The sequence below is a fragment of the Zerene cesonia genome, chromosome 15 (assembly GCF_012273895.1).
Source record: "Zerene cesonia ecotype Mississippi chromosome 15, Zerene_cesonia_1.1, whole genome shotgun sequence".
Lineage (NCBI taxonomy): Eukaryota > Metazoa > Arthropoda > Insecta > Lepidoptera > Pieridae > Zerene > Zerene cesonia.
Window position 1 is genome coordinate 4,541,188 of NC_052116.1, and position 25,517 is coordinate 4,566,704.

The window sequence follows — 25,517 nt, forward strand, 5'->3', positions numbered from 1 at the left end:
TGACGCTATTTATTAAAATTAGAAACCATTTTCCATATGCCCAGGTATTTATTATACCAAAACATCTATGCAAAAATTTATCCAAAAAGACTAGAGCCTAAGCACAATGGAGTAGACCTTTATGACTGAGAGTAATTGTTTAATTATTAAATCAATATAAATTATTGTTATACACGTAATTATATTATACAATTATTTCTAGAAAATGTTTTCAAAACTGGCTTCGTTTTATTAATTTTGTAACAATGTTAAACAGACACACAAACATACATACTGAATATATAATTTACTTAAAATAAGATGAGCTTATTATAAAATATGTAGGTACACACAAAATTACACATAAGGAAATTAAATAGAATATAATTAGAAAATTATAGATAAGCTTTAGTAATGAAAATGTGGTAAGATTTTCAATTTCATTTTATATTTAATTTTTATTATAAAGAGTGAGAGAGCTCGTCGTGAAAACGTTACCGAAGAACTAATAAAATACATTGTACAGAGATAAGTAGATAGATGTTAGCAAGATTTGGGTAATAAATTTTCTAGAGCTCTGATATTTAAAATATATAAATAAATTTTACTATTGCATCTTGCTTTTTTTATAATATGGCTCCGAGGCATTTTTGTTAAATTTTCAAAAGTTCGCTGTGATGTTGGCAGTTGATCTTCTCTGTAAATGTGGTTGCAGAGAGACATAGCCGCCGTACCCTCCTTCCACCACTCGCATTATTCGAAGGTTAATCTGAAAATAATTACAAATTATTATAAAAGGCAAAATAAAGATAAAATCAGTTGTGACAAAAATAAAAACACAATTCAATAACTGATCCAAATTTTGATAGAATAAAATAAGGGGGGATATACATACATTTATAAGAAATTTACAATTTGAATATATACAAAATGGACACGATAATCGCAGATATACTGAAAATAAAGGACATCGATTATGCGCTACCAAATTAATACGTAATAAGTAGGATTTAATGAAAATTATTACCTGTCAGTAAAATAATGGTACGATTTCATACTTGCACTTTTATAAGGATTTTTCAGTCATATTCAATTATTTCGTCATGGTTTGCATATTAAAGGAAATAATATTATATTTTCAAGTCGTGCAACATCATCTCATTAATTATAACTACTCTGAAGAAATCCCCACACCGAGGATAATAATGCATCAAATGATAAGAATTTCTATATGAACGGAGTTTCCAATATATTTCGCATGTTGATAGTAAGTTATCTAGGCTATGTTTTACTGAATAATGCGAAGATGATATGTCAATTTTTATTTACTTGGTATATGCGCCAGGTATTTTAAAAATATTTTCATTATTATTTTTCCCTTGGTACATAAATTAATTATTTATAATGAAAATTTGCAATACGTGCGTTTTAGGTGGTTATGCATTTCAAGAATGTGTTTTTGTCATAGGTTGATTAAATTATACAGTACAATATTTTGAAGTTTACTTAATTTGTAACTCATAAATCTGCTAAAATTTTCATCTAGTTCACCTTTTCCCATTATTCGACTGCTAGCTATAACAAACACTTCTTTAAATAATTGTTCACTGTTTTACCTCATGTTTGGAGACACTCCTCTTGAAGAATTTGTGGAATCTCGTGGACAAGACCCAAATAGCTCCATTGTCTCTTTCGGCCCACCGCACTTCGGCGCAAAACTGCAGTTTTTCAGCGTCTTGAGCTAGCAATCTAGAAAATAATTAAATACGTATCAGATATACCAGCTATACGTTGCATACTAATTGAGGTATTGTTTAAATAAGGTAATCAAGTGAAAATAATCATAAAATTCATATTTATTCAATTTTTTTTGCACATTACATGACAATAACATATAACATCACATCACGTATACCGTGTACGATAACTATAGGTATAATAATCGTAGAATAGTTAGATGACAAAATTATTGTGTTTGTATTAGCTAGACAAAAAGTACCTGTGAGAATTAGTAATAGGGTTCCATGCCGCCACAGCGGTTTCAGTCATAGTACTGAAGATAATGGTATCATCGCGAGGGTCCACAGCAATACCGAGACCCTGAGAGGACTTGCGGCCTACAAGATTGACGGGCAAATCGGCTCCCTCTGCAGGGGGGCCTGATGCTAATACGGCTGTTGAAACGCTGAATAATCTGAAATAAATGTAATTTCCAATTAATTTAATCTTCACATAACAATTACATAGATAGATATTAAAATTGCATTGTTGTTTCCATCCATCATTAAAAAAAGACAATATCAAAGTGCACATCATCTATCTACATGTACATAATCTAGCTTTAAAAACACTACAATCATAATAATTTTTTTTTTGGATAGTGATTTATGTATGTATGCTGTTTATAAGTTATTATCTTCATAATATAAATTTCGAACACGTGAAACATGTCGTAATTTAAAAGGTCATAGAGAAAACTCCTCTTTGGGAAGTAAATAAAATTGCTACTACAAGAACCAAAATAAACATCGATAAATAACCCCAGAACTATTCGGACAACAATAGAAATTCTTGTTGTCGTGTCTTGCTGTTTAGTTCAACTAGCTTAATATTATCTGACTCTTACAAATTACCTGTCAGTCGCCAATGGCTGGTAGTACAAAAGTCCTTGAGCTGGTGAATGGGTCAAACCCACGACACCGTCCATGAGAGTGAACTTATCACCACCGATGTCATACTCGCCAAGGTCAGGGTCTGGGTACATGGACGCGTGAGTAACACGCCACGCGTTGTCACGCCGACCGTCGTACACAATGATACCTTGAAATGAGAATATTAATTTGAGACAGGTGAAAGCGAAATGAACTTATCATTAAATTGAAGGTTAAATTTTCGAACGAAATATCCGCTTCCGTAATACATTGTTGATACGCCACGAAATGATAGTGTACAAGTATTGCGATACAATAGAAGATTCATATGTCAGATCGACATAGGAATACAGTAATGCTAATTTAGTTCATAAAATATGAAATTGAGAAAATTTTACTGTCATTTTTGCTACGTCATAGCATTGCGGGCAACTGAGCTGGTAGTTCCCCTGATGATAAACGATCACCACCGCCCATAAACATTCGCAGAGGCTCAGACTTTTGAGATTGCGCTGCTCGCGTTTAAGGGGTAAGGGATAAGGAAAGGATTGATGACTGGTATGAAGGAATGGACTGGGAAGGGCTAGGAGAAGGAATTAGAAATTGTAGTTAACATTTAATTTTTTTTTTTTTAATAATTTCACTTTATTTATTACGGAAAAAAATGTGTGCAGATAATTTGGGGTTTTATTATTTAAGCACCAAACAAATTGCTAACAAAACAAGAGATAAGTCCATTGTTATCGCAATTGCTACCGTAGGTTATTCAAATTATATGCAATCAAATTACTAGAAATGCATGGATGAATATTGTAAAAAAATTATAAGGAGAAGGATTTAGAACTTAATGTCATTTTAAATGGTTTTGCGCATAACTTTTAAACACTTTTCCTGCGCCTGTGCGTCTCTCATGACCACGATCGCTGCACATTGTGTAATCCTCGCGTAAAATCAAACACTAGAATATACCAGTATAACATGCCGATAATTAATCCGGTTGATATTTAACTTAATTACGTCCGTTCAGCACCAATTGTTTGACGACTCCGTTACATAATTTTTGGAGAAATCAACGCATCGACACACGTGTCAAGACAGATAGCTATTACATGCGTAAATTTTTATCGAGTGTCAAAATAACTATGTCACGGTCTATGGACGTGCCAATAAAGCCTTTTGTGGAACACGATAAATACTTTGCATGATTGAACCAATCGTTGAATGACATAATTTGCAAGACTAAATTTGTTTTTTAGGCTGTTCAATTACTAATTATAAAGAATATACCTCCTTTTACATTTAAACGTTTCAATGCTAAAGAAATTCTTGCATGTGATCCATTAGAGTTAAGTTAACTATATTATTTTTAATCACTCATAATATGGACATACCTAGGTTTAATGTTGTTACCTATTAATTTTATAATTAATTCAGTTCAATCATTATTGATAGCGTGCAATTAAATCATAAGCACACGTGATGATGATGTTGATATCTAACTAGTTTAATATTGTGTTACACCTCATTTGATATCAAAACCTTACAATTATACTGAAATAAATTCGAAACTGCTTATCCGATGTATAATATATGATCTACCACTCGTAATATGTATAAATATTTTGATTTTACTTATTGGCGCCTAATATAATTGCTATATGATGATTAAGTACATAAACGCATTGCTATTGTTGTTTTGAAATTCGAAACACAGACCCTATAGGCCCAGTTGAAAAAACCCTTTCAACAAGGTTAACAACATATAATGTTAAGCTCTCATTTCCGTTCAAGTTATTCTGTTGTGATCTTTCCCAAGATTATTACGAAAGTGCAATACGATGATTTAACGTTATAGAAAATTAACCATTACTTATTGCTTTATGTATAGAACTACTTACATCGCTTAGAAATACTTCAATATATGTAGAGCGTACTAATTATGACAAGACAAGCAAGACATACATGTTTAATGAAACATCTTAAATCATCTTTACCATGATTCTCTGATAAAAGTGAAATCAAATAGCTAATTTATCATTGTTGCGTGCCAAAATTACCTAATTACATCGTTAAGCGCTTAGATCATACACAATCATAAATATAAATAACATACATGTAACTTCCGGATGTAAGCAATTAATCAACCAAAAATTGATCGTTCGCTCAAGGTAGGTATCTATAGTTATTTTGGTATCTTGCAAATTTACAAATTAAATACGAACGAAATATAGCGCCTTTGCAGCAATGTGTATTTAATTATAGCCAAAATTTTTAACAAAAAAATCGATTCAACCTAGGAACTTAGTAACAAAGAGTGCAACACTAACATAGCGATATGTACTAGACATTTTTCTTCTAGTTTTGTTTTTCCGACAAAAACCTATGTCCTCTCTCATGATCCATATGTTTTTCCAGCCATATCCACAGACCAAGGACAAACATAATTACTCATATCTATTATTAAACGAGCGAGGGAACTATGGTAGGTTAGTGGTTAGGACCTCGGACTTCTATAGAAAAGTGCAATAAATAGATTGGTTTTTCAAATTATCTGTTTATTATCCACATTAATTTCCAACTAACTAGCAAGGAACATGTCGAAGGACCAAAAGTTACTCTGTCTGTTATCTGTCAACCCGCACCTGGACAGCGTGGTGAATTATTATGACTTGTACCCTCATAGAAGACCTTGAAGTCTTATGATGATGGATGAATAAACATTAAACTATAGTGCATTCCATATAAATGTATTTACCAGGAGCGACTGTGTCACTAATGTAAGCGAAGACGTTGTCACAGTTGGCAGCGTGGTGGGCGCTGGATGACCGCGTGTCGTCAAGGACAATGTTGGTGAGCAAGGATGCGGGTCGCAGTAGCTCACGGGGGAAGTAAATGCTCCTTACCTGAAATGTTATCATTTACATAATCAAAAGGTAAAAACGATACACGAAAACAACCTTTAAAACTTTATAATTAATGAATATTTGTTGGATTGGAACCCATGTGACATTTTATGAAATAAGTTTTAGTTTTTTAATTACGTTTCAAATAGTACAGCAAAACCTATAGTCTAAACACTCGCAACTAAGGGTCAACATTCCAGAACTAGTCCAACCCAATTCATGCTAAAGCTCAAATCGAGGTTACCAGTTACGACACCCTTCAAGACCGGAACTGGCTAAACTTTAAAACCTTTCCAGCACGCGAAACGCATTTTAACTAGTATTTGAAACTTCAGACGTAAAGAGCCGAGCTGTCCTCAGAATTCTACTACCTTATTATACTAATATATTATAAGAATATCATTACATATGAATATGATATACCAGACCTTTAGTTTCAACAAAATGTATCACAAGTCTTATTCTAATTGCTTTAGCGTCAATTCGCAAAAAACGAATAAAAACCCACACGAGACACACCCTTTAAAGTATGTGAAAGAAACGGCCTCGTCGACCGCGGACAGGTACATTAAAGGCGCAATAAAAAAGTTATACGATACCTAAACTCTACAGTAACACTAAACGGCTAGCAAACACACAATGTACTGTTTATTATTACACAAGAAGTTTGTATAAAAAATATTTTGATATTACCGAAAAAAAGATGAAAATAATGTACTCATTACTAGAAAGAGTAGATTATAATAACATGTTACTAACCTCAAACCTGCTTTAAGGTTTAGTTTTATGAGCACAAATATTTTAGACAAAATTGTACTTTAAATGGCCATTATATACTGTGTAGAGTTGAATCTTAACAAAATAGTATATATATGTATAATATAAGTACCCTGCATCATGAAATTATTATTGTTCAAAAACAAAACGATGAAACCCTTCCTTCCCCACTTAAAATTAGGTAAATACAGTTATTAATTCATTGTTTACAATTTATATCAGGTTAAGTTAATAAAAAAACAATAATTAGACTATAAACTATATATTATAATTATTCAATAATATACTGACACGAAAAATTATTATAATGTCTACGGTAGGTATATGCATGATTATTAAAGACAACTATTACGATTATTTGAGTCAACCTTTAAGTCACGTTTTAACTCTTATACAGACTGTAGGTGCAGGTATACTATAATCATATTGGTCTAATTGCTATGTTTCGTAGCAATGAATTCAATGACATTTAATTGAAATGTTTATGCTAAGTGTTTCTAAAATGCTTATAATCAATTAAATTATGAAATGTACGTCACCAATTAGAAAATATATGATTACCTATTTATATTATAAAATATTTATATCGTGATTGATAGCCCTAATCCGCAAAAAATTATTTTGTATGATTTTTTATGTAATAGTGAGGAAATGAGTTGGTAGTTCGCTTGATGGTAAGCAATCACCACTGCCTATAAATATTTGTAGAGTTAGGGCCGATGCAAATGCGTGGCCCGCTTTTAAGGGATAAGGAAAGGATTGACGACGTAACGAAGAAATGGACTGGGAAGGATGAGGAACAGGACCTCCAGCTCCCCCACTCACCGAATAAAACATATTAGCATGCTACTATTTCACGCTGATCCTAAAATCTAAGTACATGTGATTCTTATAGAAATAAAAGTCCTCATTAAGGGAAATCTTCCTAAAAATTGCAAAATTATTATATTTATCAAATAAAAACTGATAGTACATAGATAAGAAAATTTCGATTTTAATATTTGCACACCCAAACTGTGGGTAGAATGTATTAGTCGCAGAATATTGTAATAAAATCTAAAATTTGTAACTACATTCTTGCAAATACATTTAATTTGAATCAGACACAAATCTAAGTTATATAGAAACCTAACCAACATACTAGAAGCAAAACCGATATGACGTTGATGATTTGCTAATAATATAACAAGATTATAAACTCTGTTCCACCATTTACGGTTCCGTGTTAAAGCATAACAAAATAACCTGAGGTAAATAACCACGGTTACATAGCTTGTTATTTGCATATTTATTGCTAATGATAGTCTATAAGGAACAATTTTCTATTAAATCGAAAATGGACATTTTTTTTAATCAGCGCTTTATAGTTTATACGAAAATTTAGTAACAATCTCATCTAGTTCTAGATTTATATTGTTTCTTCCATAACTATAATAAAACAAGTGAACACAATATAATAATCGACTTCGAAGCGAGCAAAGTCAATGCAACATAATATAATCCATAAATATTTATATACTTTTGATTAAGGATCGATATTTCAAACAACGTAACTAACACATTTCCATCTTTTAATATAACTATACAACACAACTTAAGTACTTCATTAATACATATACTTACATAAATATATTTATAAATAAAAATGTTGAGCGTGCACATAGCCAGGTACTGTAAAAAATGGCCGCATTCCTTATAACACATTCCATACATAAATCAATTACCCTAATCATAAAGATTAATAGCCTATTTCAATATAGTTTAAATTATATGAATGACCTTTATCCTGCATAAATGCGCTTTATAACGATATGAAATGTCCATCTGTCCTTGTCACTGAAACTATGTTGTACAAATAAATTGAACAATATTTTCATTGAACTCACATATTTTGTTACGAATATTTGTCATGGTTTGGGGTTATACACGTAACTCGACTCGAGTATTTTAGTTTAATTTTAATTCGTAAAATAATTGTGAGTGCAGGAGCACTTTGTAGGAACAAAATGTTTTTCTGTTTGGGTTGCTTCCAAATAATCTTACGCCAATTACGATCTTACCAATTCCAATAATATGTACAACATTTTAATCACTTCTCTTTATTTCTAGTTAGAGACTAGAAAATAAATTCAAATACATACCAAGCGATCAGTAGCCATGTCGAATACAAGAATTTTCGGTGGGCACACTCTTCTGAAGTCATCAATGCTGGTCAAAACCCCGGCGTCCAAGACCCACAGTCTGTTGCATCGGTCTGCCCTCACACGGTACACGGAAATTAATCCTGTACAGTTGATGTCGCCTCTGCCGGCTGTATGCCATGACCAGTCTGGGTATGCCTGGGAAATTATAATCGAATTAAATACCACTAACGTTCAGGAACATCGATGCCAAATCCATACTTAAGTGCTTTTTATATGGGCATTATATAAATTGCAGTCAAAAATTCTTTTATCTATTTTATTGTCACGCCATGTTTAAGTCCTAACCCATTCAATTAAAAAAGTAGAAGGTTGCGACCAGGCGAATAAAAAATTTGTAGAATTTGCATTTTGTTTAAGTTTTTTAAATTATAGTATTAAATAATTTCACAAAACACAATTGAAATAAGTCGTTATTGAAAATCTATAAAAAGAAAGCAAAAGTTTTTATTAATGGAGCTATCCTTTGTTGATGTTGAGAGTATTTATTTATGGAAATCTGTGAATTTATTGTTCTAGTGAATTACATGATGAATATTTGAACAAGAGATAAGAAAATACAAGAATAAGTACATGCCATTCACTTGCATCGCGTCCGATAAAGCATACAAATCAATCCTATGTACAAGAGATGTGTGTCGAATTTTAAGTATGGATATTTATAGTGTATCTATTTAAATCTAGACGACAAAAGCTTTTAGAAAACGAGTTACGTATATTATACGTTTCTAGTATCTACATTACTCAAAAACGGTGTTGCCTCCTTTTAATTTTAATATACGGTTTATTTATAAATAACCACTTAGAATATACTATATCAAAAGATATTTTTTAATAGCTATAATATTGTCACCAAGGTCAAATTAAAGTTTTGCTTGCCCTTCACGCTTTCGTATGGCAATATTGCTCTGTATCGCATAGTCGTGAGCAACAATGCGAGGCCGTAAGAATGATTCTTTGTAGTATAAAATATTATCAAAATAATTAATGACTGTGATCTATAGAACAATGAAACAAATATTAACAGTCGAAGATAATTAATTTTAGGTCATGTTTTTCAAGATATCTCCAGATGATCCGTTTTGACTAACAAATATTTCTAAAAATATTCACGATTTTACTGTCGAATTGCTATTGTATTTCGTTTGATCCATACGATATCTGTGTATATATACAATATGTATTTTAGTCTCCTCCAAGGCATAATAACTACTTACTTATAAGCTATGTCAAAATAATCTTATAATAAATTCAGAGTGACATAAACAAAATACAATATCGTAATTTTGTTATACGTCATCTAAAGGCTCTGCTTATTGCTAACCGACTACGTGTAACGAAAGTATAATTACTGCGGCGTGATTGTGCAACTTTGGACTTGTTTGACCATAAGTGTCATTGAAGTAAACGCTTTTGTGTTACAGTAATATCATAAAATATAAATGCGACCTACAAGATTTATCTTTATTATCGTGATTTGTAATGCCGTAGTCGGACTGGAATGTTGAGTTTGTGATCACATAGAATTAGGTAGCTTAGTTAAAAATACGACATTTTCGTATTTATACTAATAATTTATTGATCTTTTATTAGTAGCAAAATAGCTATTTTATTTTAGAAATTAATTTAACCCCAATAGATTAAAAGCAGAGATCGATATATTTACTTCGTATTATGCTCTATAATTTATGCTATATAATTAAAAATCACTGAAAACAACATTTCTTGTTATAATAACGTACAGGTAGGTAACATATTATGTTCCGTGCACATAATTTTTATAATTGAAAACTTGTTTTATGGATGGAATTGGACGGTAATTAGCACATACCAACTACGTAAATAAGTTACATAAAGTAGAAAGTACCTGAAGAACTGGGCTGACGCCGGGAGGGAGGGACCGCGGCACCCACGCGAGCGTGGCGGGAACTCCAGCACGGAGACGAGGAATGCCCAAATATAATCTATCCCATCCAATTTCTAAGCCCGTAGGCACGGTGTTCTCAGGCTGAAACTTCTCCAGCAGTACTGGGTCTGGTGGAAAGTCAAATTGTAGGAAACTCCATTGGTTCACAGTCTCCAAGGACGCGCTCGCCACTGCTAGGCAGGCGAACGAAAGTATCGCCTTTGGCCACATCTGCAAAAATAAAAATTGGAACATGTAGCTCTACTCTGATTATCTAAACTGTACAATAAAAAAACCTGTAATTGAAATTTCGACAGTAAAATGGATTATTTGTAATAAAATGCGTTTTTATTTAATTTTTGTTAATGTCATATCATGTAACAATCTTCAAAATCGAAAGTTGTGACAAATATTGAAATTAGGGCTTAAATTTATTGAAAGGAATCGTGTAGCACTGTCGATTTAACTAGTGTCTAGATTTATCGAACGAGTAACTTTTTTTAGCAAGATCTATAACATAAATAAAATTACGGAACGGCTTGAATATGGAAATGAGAAAGTAACGGATAGTTATGTTAAGTAGGTTCAATAGGTTTGCGTTTAATATAATTTGCAATTTATATTTTAAGGGTTAATCAACTGACTATGGCTATTTATATTCACTGTCCCGTGCTAATAAAATTTTAAAAGTGCTGTGATCATTAAATTCCAACGCAATCTAAACGAGAAATATGTGAAATAGCGTAAATTCTGTAAGCGCTATTATAAAAATTCATTGACATGTTTGGAGTTTTACACATAACTGTGATATTATATCCAATTTATAATGCTCACATAACGGCTTGTTTAATTCAGAGTGGTATTTAACCTCCTCATTTATCACGTATAGAACAAGGATAGTTTTCTGTTTATATTGTCTTATTGAACTATTGTACTTTTTTATTTTACTTTAATACCTTCAAAGTGTTTTATAATTGAAATTTATTTAAAGAATGGTAAAAATTCGATCAAAATGTGGAATTCGAGCCCAACTCGGTAAGGCTAAAGAGGGGGGAGTGTGAATCCAGCCTCTGGATGGATTTTTTTTCTATTCTGTTATTAAATATATATATAATACTAGCTGCACCCGGCAAACGCTGTTCTGCCTTACTCTTATCATTTAGGGATATGAAAAATAGATGTTGGCCGATTCTCATACATACCGGATAAGCACAAAAAATTTCATCAAAATCGCTCAAGCCGTTTCGGAGGAGTATGGCAACGAAAACTGTGACACGAGAATTTTATATATATAGATATATTAATTACTGTACATTCTTTTATAACAATCATAAACATATATACTGTTATAGTTTTAGTATTTTCAATCACCTATCTTCAATATTATCATGCTGATGCGTAGGTCAATAACATTTACTTGCAGTGTTATCTTATTTTGTTATTAATTACATTTATTTCCATTTTAAAAAGTTAATGTTTGTTCTTTATCCTCATCCCTCTAATCTTTGTTATATAGTTGTTGATAAAGTATGAGTTAACAGTTCTTTGAGAATAACTAAAATTTACGTAACTCGCAAAATTTATTAAAATACATACATAAAATAAAAACTTTCTCTGAAAGTCACAGCAAGGAAGCGTAATCAATAAGCGTATTAAATGGTATAATATAATAAATGGACACCTCAATAACTTACTAATTAAACCGTTACATAACTATAATTGGTTATCTATCACTGAATATGACCTGCTTATGTCAAATCAATTGAAATAAGACACTTATATTGGCTGATATTAGGTGTCATACATCGTATCGCATTAATCGTAAGGAAATAATCTAATTACGCTAAATTTTGAAACACATGCCGTTAGCAACTTCGGTTTCAAAGAACAATGCAAGTGATTTAAATGTCACCGGGTTGTTTTGCTGTCAACATGTCGACCGTTGAGCAAGTACAGAGCATAATGACGTATAAAATATTGTGAGTAGTTTATAAGCAAGGTACAGCAATTCTATACACGTTTGTAAAGGATGTGTACCTTAACATAATTTGGAGTCGTCATGATCTTAATAATCTTAAATTTTATGTCTCTTTGTTTTATTAAAGAGACCAAATATTGGTAAGCTTATTACAATTATTGGTTTCAGCCACCACGTAGACTACAATTTTATTTGAAACAGAGTAAGACAATTTATTTAAAAATACATTTGAAAAATTTCCCGTAAACAAATCGTAAAATAAACATAGACAATCTTATGTAAAATTAAGTACGCCCTCAGTCATCTTAATAATATGTTTAGGCAATACGCGAACAATGCAGGAAATTACAGTCGTCCGCGTGTTTTAAAGTTTGATCTAGTAACAATGTCTTTATAAAATTCCTGTATCTGCTCCAAGGTTAATGCTGTTATCATGGAATGTATATCTAATAAACACTCTCCCATTAACAGAGGCTATTAAAATTCTGACAATTTTAATTACATATTGATATATTAATAAGTTTAACTGACAAATGGAATTAAATTATCTATAATCACTTATCTTGTTATTATTATGGAATTAATTAAGGGGGTTAACCCTGTACAGTATTATGTTATTTGTACTTCTAGTAAGTAGCATGCGATTTAAATCTTATCTTTAGGCTATATAAAAATATGTGCAATACTGTATGTTATGTTTATGATACTTATTATATTTAACCTGTTGTATTAGGTAACCTTGTAATAAATAAAAGTTATTAGATACGGAAATGTAGCCTAATTACATGAAAAACTAAAATATGAACTAATGGAATAATCATATTTTGTTCCACTTGCTTGAATATATTAAATAACAAAACAAATGCTATTCAGGCCGGTTTATATAGAGGAAATGAAATAACACGATCTCTAAAGTCTCAACAGTTAGGAAATCACGGTGGCGGCAAAAACGAAAATGATAATTTTAAGTCAGGCCCCTTACAAATAAAGCTAATAGGCTAGCCAATTATTATCTAAGTTAATGCGACCATTATTGCGATTTTAATAGTATCAAATGGTTATTTTAATATGAAATCTCTATACATAAAATTCTCATGTCACAATTATAGTTACCATACTCCTCTGAAATGGCTGGACCGATTAATGAATAGGTTTGTGAATCGGACAATATCTATTTTTCACGCCGCTAAATGATAAGAGTAAGGCAGAACAGCGTTTACTCGGTCAGCTTGTTTTCTTTATAAAGTGACAATTGTAATTTAATAAGTTCAAAACAGAGTAACTGGTTACCTACAAAATTCTATTATTAATACCTATTAAATTCTATTATTCTGAATTATTAGTTATAAAGTTTATAGTACTATCTAACTATCCTGTTTATTAAGAGAACTTAATATAAAAATTATCGTTAGCAGGCAGTAATCTCAGGAACTACTGAACAATTTCAAAAATTTTAAAATTATTGTGCTTATTGTACATGTTGTACCAAAAATAGTCATATTTACATCGTACTTAATAATAAACGACCATAATAATATTACCTTCATCTTTTTAGTTATCCTAAGATCTGGAAAATCAAGTAATAGAGGAAATTAAAACATATGTGCTATGTTTCGTGTATGTATGTAACATTATTAAAAACTATGTATATATTATAATACTGTCCTTGCAATAACCCAATAACAGAGAGCAATTACACAGAGCCTTCATAGCCATTATGCGTATAATATTTCACATATTCAAATTTGTTTAGCATTTAATGAATAAGTAATTAGACTACAATACAGCCTTCACACAATATTAAGTGTTTTATTTAATTGGTCATGGCATGTAATCAATCATTACGCACTCGACGGGAAGCTTAAACATACCATTAACATTATTTTACAAGTATTTAATAATAGCATAATTAATGTTTGAAAATATTCGATCATAATCCAACAGCCTTAACATCGATTTATTATACTTACGATACAATGAAACAAGATACACTGAAATACGTATATCGTGCTCCTGTTGCTTATATTTTTACTCTAAGTTTTATTGGTATCATTTATACAACAAGAAGAGATAGCAATATTAAGTTAATATTTAATTAAACTAAGGAAGTAAAATTTAATGATGTTTAATACAATATAAGTTAAATGAGCTGCTTCTTACAACATTTATGTAATAAGAGGATTTTTACTATGCAGTCAGGCATATGTAGAGTTTTAGAAACTCTTAAATGATAATCAGTTTTTAAGCTTACATAAGCGAAACATTACACAACATAAATATGTATAGGGGATATGATTTACAGGATACATAATAATCAATTTTGGTTATATAATAATTTTAAACTGTGATCAGCGAAATTTATGATAATAAACAAATTTGCTTATTATTGAATGCAAAAAAAGAAATATATAGTAATACACTAACATATCATTCTATTTTTGATAAATAATAAAAAGGAGCTTATTCGACTGTATGATGTTATTCGACAATTCAACTGTATTTCTTTTTTGTTTAGGTAATATTCAACAATTCTGTGGGTTTTCAACCGAATTACGGGATTCTTTTTGTTTGATAACGATTGTTTTCAATGAGAGAAACCATCCATTACAGAATTTCAAGAGATATAGGTACCTCACGACCCGGGAAAGAAAATCGGTGACATAAACTAATATTACTTTTAAGCATTAATGCTTTTAGCGCCAAGTAAAACTTTTAAGTAGGAACTTTGTGTCCCAGTGGTTACCAGTTTTGCCGATAGATCAGCAGCATTTTGTCAGTGAATGCTAAACCTTCTATAGAGATGTCGCTTAGCATTGGGCTTTTGATTCTTGTGACCTCCTACTTATATAAAAGATAATTTATTACGTTAAATCCACTTTCTATGTACCTGCTTTATAAGAATATACATTTTAATTTACATATTTATTGATCGCCGTTAGGAGTTAGCACACACTCGCTTCGACCTAGGCATTGTTTTATTCCGTGAGACAATTCACGCTATTGGGGTCCAAAAAACGTCTGAGAACTATAACAATGTTCGTGAAAATGTATTTTTTAAAAAGATTCTCACAACGTTTAAAATTGCAAAATCGGTAATTAAAGCTATGAAATACACATTAAAATGTAATATAATACATATTCAAATACTGACGCAGTTTATGAATTTGAATCCTACAAATTCCCATTAATATTATCAATGTCTGTCTCTTCTTCACGTCTAAAGCTAAAAGAAACAATTGGTACAGTTATATTTTGATACGGGAGAAAAGAGGATATAATATATCATATCCTGGAAATATCACGGAAACGGGAAATATGTGGGTAAAATTGCGGGACTGCGTATATTTTCGGAGGGAGTAGCCAGTAGTAGAGTAGCGGGTAGCAGACTTGTATATAAATTATACATCTTGAGTTGGAAGTGTCATAAAAATCAAAACAGCTGTTTTTTATTTGATATTTACTAATATGCATTATATCACAATAAGAACAATTATTCTAGAACAATGGTTGGGTCATTGAACTTGAGCCGCGTTCTTCTGTACGCGAATTTTATATTATGCGTAAAACCGAAAGTGATTCCGATTCTCAAGTAAAAGTTATACGTGAATGACATACTTACTGCTATGTACAAAATATATAAGCATGTTCAATTAAATAGATCGGTTTTAACTAACCACACGGTTCTTATTTCATTTGATACCATCTATTACACGGTCATTTGATAATTATCATTCAACAAAATTAGATTATGAATTAATACATTGGACCTACTTTTAATTGTGAATCTCTGCTTGTATGTTCAGACGTATGTGATTCTGCCTATATTGATGGAAGGAAATTTTATACATACATTCTTTATAATATAAAACCTAAATCATATCTGTAGGGCATTTTCCTATTTAATATGTAATGCTCATGTATTTATCACTTGTATATTATCAAAGCAATTACATTTACAGATATTAAGATGTGAAATCGATTGACAATGTATCACTTAATTATAATATCACTAGTAAAGTTGTAAAATTACAGTTTTGACAATATAACTGCGACAAATGTAACTGTCGATGCCACCCACATCACACATGTTACTAATTATGATAAAGTTTGTACAACTCGACTATTGCTATATATACTTTTGATGTTAACATCGACTGTGTAACACAAACAGATGAAATATTTATTTAATATTGCAATTAATTATTATTTTAACGTGGAAAAACGTTAGCTTGTAATAAGATAAAATTGTGCAGTTAATAAAGTATTCACCCACATTTTGTTTTCTCTCTAAAATTTATTAAAACATTCTCTATAATTAGATTATCGTAATGCATAAATAACGTGTTACTTTTGTTTGTCCGCGATGGACTTCTTAACTACTCAACCGATTTTAATCAAATTTGCACACCATGTGCAGTTGATCCAACTTAAAAATAAGAAGTTTATATTATTTCAATTATGATAAATGACTACCCGGGCGGAGCCGGGGCGTAGAAGGTAATATATAGCTATACATATATAGTAATAGTAGTAGCTATATATTATAAACAAACGCTTTCTAAAAAAAAAAAAAATTTCGTTCAGAAGCACTCTATTCTTCGGTGTCAGAGATCTCCATATTGCTATATTTTTGTATATTTACGTTATATTTATTCTGTGTGTTCGTACACAGTGGATTTCACAGAATGAAGGCATACTTTCCGAAGGTCAACAGCTTAAACATTTGACTTTCAAACCCTTTTTGGATTATTCGTAACAAGAAATATATACGACTAATTACATACTAGAAATGGATAAATTTGAATAAAATAATGTTTTTAGCGTATTTCCTACTTATTCTATTGATACTTTTCGTACAAAACACAATAAATACAATCACGTTAAGTACAACATCCTTCACTTACATTCCATATACACATTGTTCCCTAAATGTTAGTAAACACATAACTGTCTAATTATTTAAACAATACTCTATTGTTTACCCTGCTGTAGATGTATTAGAGTTATAATTATCCGTGATATCCAATATATATTTTGAATGCCTTTAATTAAAACTAACTTGTTTAATATGAGCAAAAGATTTCAACGGGCGACTTATTTTTAACCTTCCTTAATTTAAACTATTTTGAATAGAAAACTCCATAAACTCTTTAGCTGTAAAAAGTCTAAACTTTTTACTAATTTATTCTTTACTTTTTAAACGTACTCATTGTGCGTTTAAAATAATTGATATACTCATTTGTACAATACATTCAACATTTAATTTAAAGTTCATATTTTTATGTGTTAAATAAAATAAAAGTAGAGCAATGATTTGATTTTGTTTTTAGAAGTATTTTACTTAACATTAATAGCATTTAAATTTGAAATAAGCACTGTTAACAAATTTTTCTTTAATACCACGCTTCAACAATAAGTGGATCCATTATAATAATTAGGTTTAAAAAATAGTATCACTGTACCTTTTCACCAATTAGTTGCGATTGTATAGCAGATTGTTTCACACGTGTAAATTCGCGAGCAAGGCAGGGAGGCGCGAGACTGCCAAGCCCTCACACTCAGCACTGAAAATGTACCAGAACGCACGACAACATTATGCGCCCCCCTACGTAAGTTACGGGTTAAAAGTAAAAGTGGTCAATCCTGAAGGCGTGGTCAACTTAACAATTCCGATTCAATTGAGCCTATATTCAACAATGTGTATATCTATCGTGCACTTTTGTTTCATTTTTGACAAGGTTAATTTTATTGCCATTTCATATCGTGTACCCTTGCATAATAGTCTGAGTCTGAAATAAAACGCGTAATAACAAAATAGTGAAATGGTAGATAATTAATTTTTTCGTTACCTAACTGAACATAAATTATACTTAAAAAACAGCCATATAATTTTATGTAACTTCAGTTACTACACATAAAAATTTAGATCTCTAAATATACTACTTTGTTGTTTATTTAAAACGCTACAACAATTATTTTTGCTACAAATAATATATCATAACTAGGTCATTGTAAGATAATAATTAAAAACAAGGAAGAAATTTTTTTAACACAGGTAATTAACGAGAATAATAAGAGCGATATTTAAAACAATCTTCAAGAAACGTACTCATAAAACATCTAAAGTGAAATATGAAAAAGCTAGAGCTTTAAATGGAAAAGATGTTTATGGTTGCATCGACTTCGTTGAATTCAATTCCGCAATTTCGATTGATATTTCCCATGCTCAATCGTGTTTTTGTGTTCAATCAATAGAATTAACAACTTACGTGATGACAATACCACAGGAAACGAGAGCCCTACCCGCAGATATTTATATAACGTCCCACGTATGTTATTTAGAGCATAACAAATTTGGATCCTTGGTTTTATTAGATACCTATTTCTAATCATTATATTAAACGTTTTTTACAAAGCACATGACCGTGCTGTTTTAATTAGTAACATATTGTTTGATTGATTTAAATGCTTCGGATACTAAACTTCGCAAAATAACAACCCAAACTAATATATATAAAAAGATATAAGTACTATAGGCAATCTAATTTAAATTGAATGTAAGTAAATCAAGAGACCGAAATAGCCGCAGGCAGTATTTTGTAAATGCACTGCACGATATTACAATTCATGATTTTATCTCGAACATATAGACATATTGAAATAAAACATTTCAATTGTATTAAAGCAATTTTATATGAAATGAAACTAAATTATATGGTAAATTTATAAATATCACAATATATAATGCTTGGGAGTAATTTAGTATGGTTGTTAATTAACTTATAATTCTATATAAATTATAGTCGTAAAACGTACGCTACGTAAAGGGCGGTAAAGGGCAGTAACAGAACAATTAGTGAATACCATTTAGCCACCTTAATATCCCTAATATTTTACTTTCCTCTCAAGTGTCTGCTATGAATGCATGTTTGAATAGTATGCAATCAACTTTTTACTTTCCTGGCGACTAAAAATCAAAGCAAACTTATCCTACGAGAAAAGTTATCTACTTGCAATAAGTCCTGACTTCTAATACTGTTATTTTATTTTCAAGGTGGTCATACTGTATAATTTTGGTGATTGGTATAGCAACCGTAACATTGACCTGTCAGTTTAATCCAATGGCCAAGCATTGCAAATAATACAAATAGTTCTAATGATAAAGAAATATTAATCTTAATTGTTTTTTAGCCTCATATGTAAGTTCATTGAAAGAAAAGGTAAAAATTTGAGCATTTGTCTTTCAAATACAACAGAAATTAAATGTTATATGAAAAAAAAATTGTACTAATTGTTCGCATAACAAAAACGCGGCAGAAACAATGCATCGAATTCTCTTCAAATTTAAACGAAAAACACTTAGCAGTATTTCGAAAGAATCAAACTTGCTGTACTTAGCGTTTTGGACGAATTAAATAGTAATACGTGATTGTTCTTTTAATGAAGATGTTGTATGCGAAGATTTTAATCAATTTTGCGTTATGGATCAATATTGCTTGTAGTAAAAATCATCTAAATAATATAGTATGGAGCGGTGGCCCATTACACATGAATTGTGAGCATGGTGCAGATTTATGGATGAAAAGCAAGTCGTATGTCAAGGACAACATAATTGCAATCAAAGCTGTAAAATACAAAGATGAAATCTTTGTAAGCACACCCAGGTTATTCGTTTTTTTATGTTTACACTAGTATACCATATAAGAAAGGCTTGATTAGTTAGTTCGCATACGATAATATCATATTACTTTTCAAATTTTTTATTTAGGGGGTATATAAGCTGTTGGTTCACCAGATAGTAATTGATCACCAGCTCATGAACATTTGCAGAGGTATTGCCTCAGCAATTGCGTTGCCTACTTTTAAAGGTTAAGGGACAAACAAAAAAGGATCTAGCATCGAACACTACTATTTTTTGTCGATCTTCTTTGAGGATGTGGTACATTCACGGTGCGAGATGGCACAATTCGTGCCGCGTGCTCGGCTCCCACATTAACAAAAAATATGTATGTCAATGTTTCCGTATTTTTTTAGTGCATTTTAAAATATTAACTATATTTTATTACATACAATCCAGTTTTATATTAAATTATATCAATGTTTTAATCAGGGACAAAAATATACCTACACACTCTTATCATAAAAAAAACATTGTGTAAAATATTTATATCTTTGTTGCCAAATGTTATATGTAATTAAATGCTCTTAAAACTGTAGTAATTGATATTATCTCGACCAGACACCGACACTACTCCATTATATAAATGCCGTGCAAACTAAAAAAAAAATAATTGCATTTTTGCCTTCATACCATTATGCGACCCTACTTAAAAGCGACGCATAATGAGTTGCATAAAAAAACTACTTCCTTATTTCGTGTCTGAGTTATCAAAGCACTAACAGTAGTCAAAGCATAAGATATCCGCTTTAAATTAATCACTAGTATATTCTAAAATCCGTGAATTGGAGTTGTTACAAATTCATTGTAAGCTAGTAGATCTAATTAAAATGTAAAGGATGTTTTGTTCTAGCTCATTGATTGTGAAATCTTCATTATACTTTCCATTGAATTAAAGCAGACCATTAGAAACAACATAAACGTACTGTGAATCTAATAATGTAATAGCTAAACTAAGCAATAAGCATTGCTGAGATATTTCAGCATCCACAATGGTTTCCGATTGTTGTTTTATTGGCATATTATGTTCCTTTAAATATAGGTCAATAAGGTATATCATCGTTAAAATTACACTCTATAAAACAGGTTAAAGCCAGGTGTTTTAGCGGGCGTATGGCTCTTGATTCAAGCAAATAAGGGGGTCGAATTGCAACCATTCCCAGAATTACGTTCGCACCATATTGCTGATTGCAGAGCTGTACAAAACGTCATCGACATGTATTTAGATAATTTTGTGAGTATATCTTCATTGAACCGGAGATACTAGAATCCTTATACACGTTAACGATAGTATATCAAATAAGTTAATTTAACATTCGCAGTATCATGTTTTAAACGTTGCAATATGTGGCATAGTAATTCCCAAACAGATGGTCCAATTTGGTTGCAATTTATTAATCGAGTGTTGTGTACAGAGAATGATACACAAAATTGGAAAAATTTCGCAACTGGTAACAACTCGAAATGTGCGTTAAAATCCTCAGTAATAAAAGAACTAGAGTGGAAAATATATTAACCATCAAATTAATATGAAAGAAAAGAGGAAAAGTAATTAATATATGTTATGACGATGTTAAATTTATATTATTTACTAGCGGTCCGACCCGCCTTCTCCCGTGGTATTTAGATAATCTATAAGCACTCAGTGATCTTGTACATATCCAACGGTGAAATAATTTTTGAAATCGATGAAGTAGTTCCTGAGATTAGCGCATTCAACTAAACAAAACAAATAAACAAAATGTTCAGAATTATAATATTAGTATAGATATAACTATAGATGTGCATTCCGTGACTGCTCTTCATATAGTCCAAAACTACTATCAACCGCATATATATATATATATATATATATATATATATATATGTATCACTATGTCCTGCTTTAATAATTGTGTCAGACATTACGCAACACATTCTGAAGGTTGTTACTTTTAAAATGAAAGTCAAAAATACTTACTTAGCAAAAGCGATGTAGCGTTCCAATGACAAAAGATTTTTTAAAATCAGCACAGCAGTATTTGAGTTAAGTCGTTACAAACAAACAAACAAACAAATCAAATATTTCCTCTTTCTGACATGTATCTTATCATATAGACATATATCTTATGTAAAATATAAAAAAAAAATTTAACTATAAAGTGTAGTGACGAACCATTGCCAAATGTAGCAAGTGAAAATAACGTCTTAAAAGTTTAGAAATAATAAATAAATAACTAACTTTAAGCTGTATCATATTTTATGATTATTACAGAATATTTTCTAAAATTTGTACATTCACAATTAAACACTCCAAAAATCAAACAAATTTTTACACCGATTACTATAAAATTATAAATGAGACTGATAATGGTGACTTTTATCGTATTAATTTTACCACCATTTAGGTAATTTTACACGTTGTATATTACACGATTACAATAATATTAATGAAATAAATATTCTCGTATGTTGCAGGGAAATTTATGGATACTTGATAGTGGGATTATAGAAACCCTTGTGTCACCACGCTGCACGTGCCCTCCAAAGATAGTAAGCATTAGCTTGCCGTTGAAGAAACTGACAAAACACATCGACCTCTCTCACTTAACCGAGCCAACATCCCAGCTGCAAAATATCGTCGTCGAATACACCATTGCAGGAAAACCTTTCATGTATGATGATTTAATAGTATCATAGAATTTCACTTCTATTTTTGGGTTCTAGAAAAACGTGTTTAAAAATGGATTCTCCATTACACATTTGATGTAAGAACTGCTTTTATTCGACTTTTTCAACTCTTTTAATTACCGTCTTCCCTATAGGTAATGTTTACATAATGTGAAAACTCCAATTACGTTCGGTAGAAGGTTGCTTTTACCTTGAATGTGTTTTGAGTAACTACTCTAACTAGCGTTATAGTTAACGCGATGACAAGTTCCTGCCTCCGGTAACGTTATTTACTATGCTCAACGCGTAAGTGCTCTGGAATTTCATACTGACTCTATTATTAACGGTCCATAATATCTCAGTATCAATAATGAGGTTGAGAACAAGATATTAAATAAAAAAACCCGTGACGCGAATACTTAACACAATTAATTATATTTTTTTAATTTCACTTTGGAATGAATAACGACAGTCGACAAACAAAACTTTAGTTTATAATAAATCGTTTTCAAATTGGTTTATCCATTTAAAAGCAACGAAACGACAACGAAACTAACCTTTATTCCTACCCAGTCTCCTTTGATATCTACTTGTCGTGACAAAATTTATCACAGCTACAGTTTACGTCTGCTTGCAATATATAAGAATTGCAATAAATAATTATGTTGAAGTTTGTATAATATTTCGTCGTGGATAAGTAAGTATATTATGTTAGTGTAAACATGCTCACACAGGAAATACTTCGAAAATTCCACCATCCTCAAGAGCATTGGTGCGAATCACTAGAATAATTTTAAGTGAGTGAAAGTATTTTGCCTGCGCTACTATTGTCTTTACCGCATTGGTATTGATTCTCCTGGGACAAAACTCTTATGGTAGAGTCATTCATGAATAACCAAGCCAAGACATTGACCGCGTTCAGTGTATGTATTATCTGTGTACTATTTTGTCTCGCAAACAAGAGAACTATGACCTATTTATATGACTTTTTAGGGATTTATATCCATTTACTTCATTATTAGTCAAAACATTAAATTCATTTTAATTACCTACATGAGAGAAGAAGTCTTATGCGGTTCTTTGTCGATTCCCTGGGATATAACTCTTATAGAATCATTCATGAATAAATAGCCCAAAACATTGACCGCATTCAGCGTAAATTTATATCTCTCACTTAGCTATTTTCTTTTGCAAGTAAGTGAACTATAAGCTACAAAGATTAATTATTAGCTTCATTACAAATATCTGAAAGTTAGGTTCAAAACGCTATTCTTGCAATAAATACATTGAACGTAAAATTTTATCACTTGAAAGGATCCATAACCTTTTACTTTATTATCATGTCATGTTCCTCCAACTATACTCCTGATTATTTAGGTATGTATCAGACGCGTCTCGAGGTGCTATAATTGTGTACGACGTAACAAAAGAAGCTGGTTGGCATGTCACTGCTTGCTCTTCGTCACCTGGACTCCAGCTAGCTTTGGTGAAGCGAGGGCTAGCGCAGTCCGTTCTAGTGCTGATAAGTCTTAACTGGCCTGGCATTCTGGAGCTGGACACCGGAATATTGAAAAGGAAGAACGCTCAATCGGCATTACGAAGTAGGCGTAATAGACTAATATTGACACTTTGCCTGCATCATGTTACATTAAAATTCAAGAGTAATTAAAGTATTAAAGTCAAGTATCAAACTCAAGTATCGCAAGGTTGTTTAGTGTTATATATTCTGCATATATGTGGCTTTGTATTTAAAAAGTTTATAAAGAGAATTAATTATTTCTGCTAACTAGAACAGACGTCTGGGAGATCTAGTCTATTGCTCAATAAATTTTGTAGGCAAAATTAATCATATTGCATAAATGATATCGTAAATGGTAGAGTATCGAACTTTTGAAATGAGTACATTGTAATACTTAGGTACATAGACAAACCGGTAGATAAGGTTTTTGTAGAGTAAATATAGTTAAGTGACTTTGTAAGATATAAACGAGTAAAAACTACGACATCTATTAAGTTTATGAAGACAAAAATAATCGGTAATTTTATATGTAATAACAACAAGTAATCTCAATGAAAATATAAGTAATGTCAAGATGTTCTTAGTAAATTATTGTTTTAAATATATTATAAATAGCGCATGTCAATCTGTAATAACTTGTATATGAGAATGAATCCATATTTCCTTTAACATTTCGTTAAAAAGGATACAAACAATTAATTGCCATTTAAACATTGATAATAATGACATTCACCAAGCTATCGGTTGTAATCTTATCCATCTATTTAATATCCTTTATTACTTCCTCTTGTACAATAACCGCAATATATTAATCAATTATTAATATTTCAGTGTTCGGGGAGCACACGAAACCAGTTGTTCTGTTAGGCTTTGATGCACACCACGTATACTTACGACACACGGAATGCACAGACGTACTCTCATGGGATACTCGCCACATGTATAATTCATCACACTTGACGGATATCCATTCAGCAGGGCCACGACTTGTGCCTACGTCAGTCACTGCAGATTATAAACGCAATTTATTGATATTGGATTCAAATTATGGCGATGCTGTTCAAAGCAATGTTCCTGCGTATCATAGAATCACCATTACAAGTCAACCTTAAGTGAAATAAATTGAAATATTAAATTTTGTGTTGTTTTTGTAAATTTTTAACGTGTACCGTTAAAAAAGACTTATTTTGTTATGTAATTTTTTTGTATTATACTTTAATTGTATGCGAATGTAATTAATATTTCCAGCCTTCACGAGGAGAAAGAACTTGCAGGA

General features: G+C 31.1%; 2 protein-coding genes across 3 annotated transcripts; one reads left to right on the forward strand and one right to left on the reverse strand.

Moving 5' to 3' along the window:
* Nucleotides 1-441: 441 nt before the first annotated feature.
* LOC119832597 (protein yellow) lies at nucleotides 442-17,997 on the reverse strand. The gene is made up of 8 exons (XM_038356277.1): nucleotides 17,858-17,997; nucleotides 10,379-10,648; nucleotides 8,452-8,649; nucleotides 5,386-5,533; nucleotides 2,613-2,799; nucleotides 1,979-2,173; nucleotides 1,596-1,728; nucleotides 442-748 (listed from the first exon to the last, which is right to left on the reverse strand). The coding sequence occupies exons 2-8, from the start codon at nucleotides 10,646-10,648 to the stop codon at nucleotides 641-643; spliced, it is 1,239 nt and encodes a 412-aa protein (XP_038212205.1). The 5' UTR covers nucleotides 17,858-17,997; the 3' UTR covers nucleotides 442-640.
* LOC119832599 (major royal jelly protein 5-like) lies at nucleotides 17,870-25,363 on the forward strand. 2 transcript variants are annotated; one of them, XM_038356278.1, is made up of 6 exons: nucleotides 17,870-18,004; nucleotides 19,898-20,059; nucleotides 21,160-21,307; nucleotides 22,531-22,727; nucleotides 24,100-24,323; nucleotides 25,073-25,363. In XM_038356278.1, exons 1-6 carry the CDS (start codon nucleotides 17,991-17,993, stop codon nucleotides 25,351-25,353), a joined length of 1,026 nt encoding a protein of 341 aa, XP_038212206.1. In that variant the 5' UTR covers nucleotides 17,870-17,990; the 3' UTR covers nucleotides 25,354-25,363. The 2 variants fall into 2 exon arrangements, with proteins under 2 accessions (XP_038212206.1, XP_038212207.1); XM_038356279.1 differs by having other exon boundaries at nucleotides 17,886-18,004; nucleotides 19,921-20,059.
* Nucleotides 25,364-25,517: the final 154 nt, after the last annotated feature.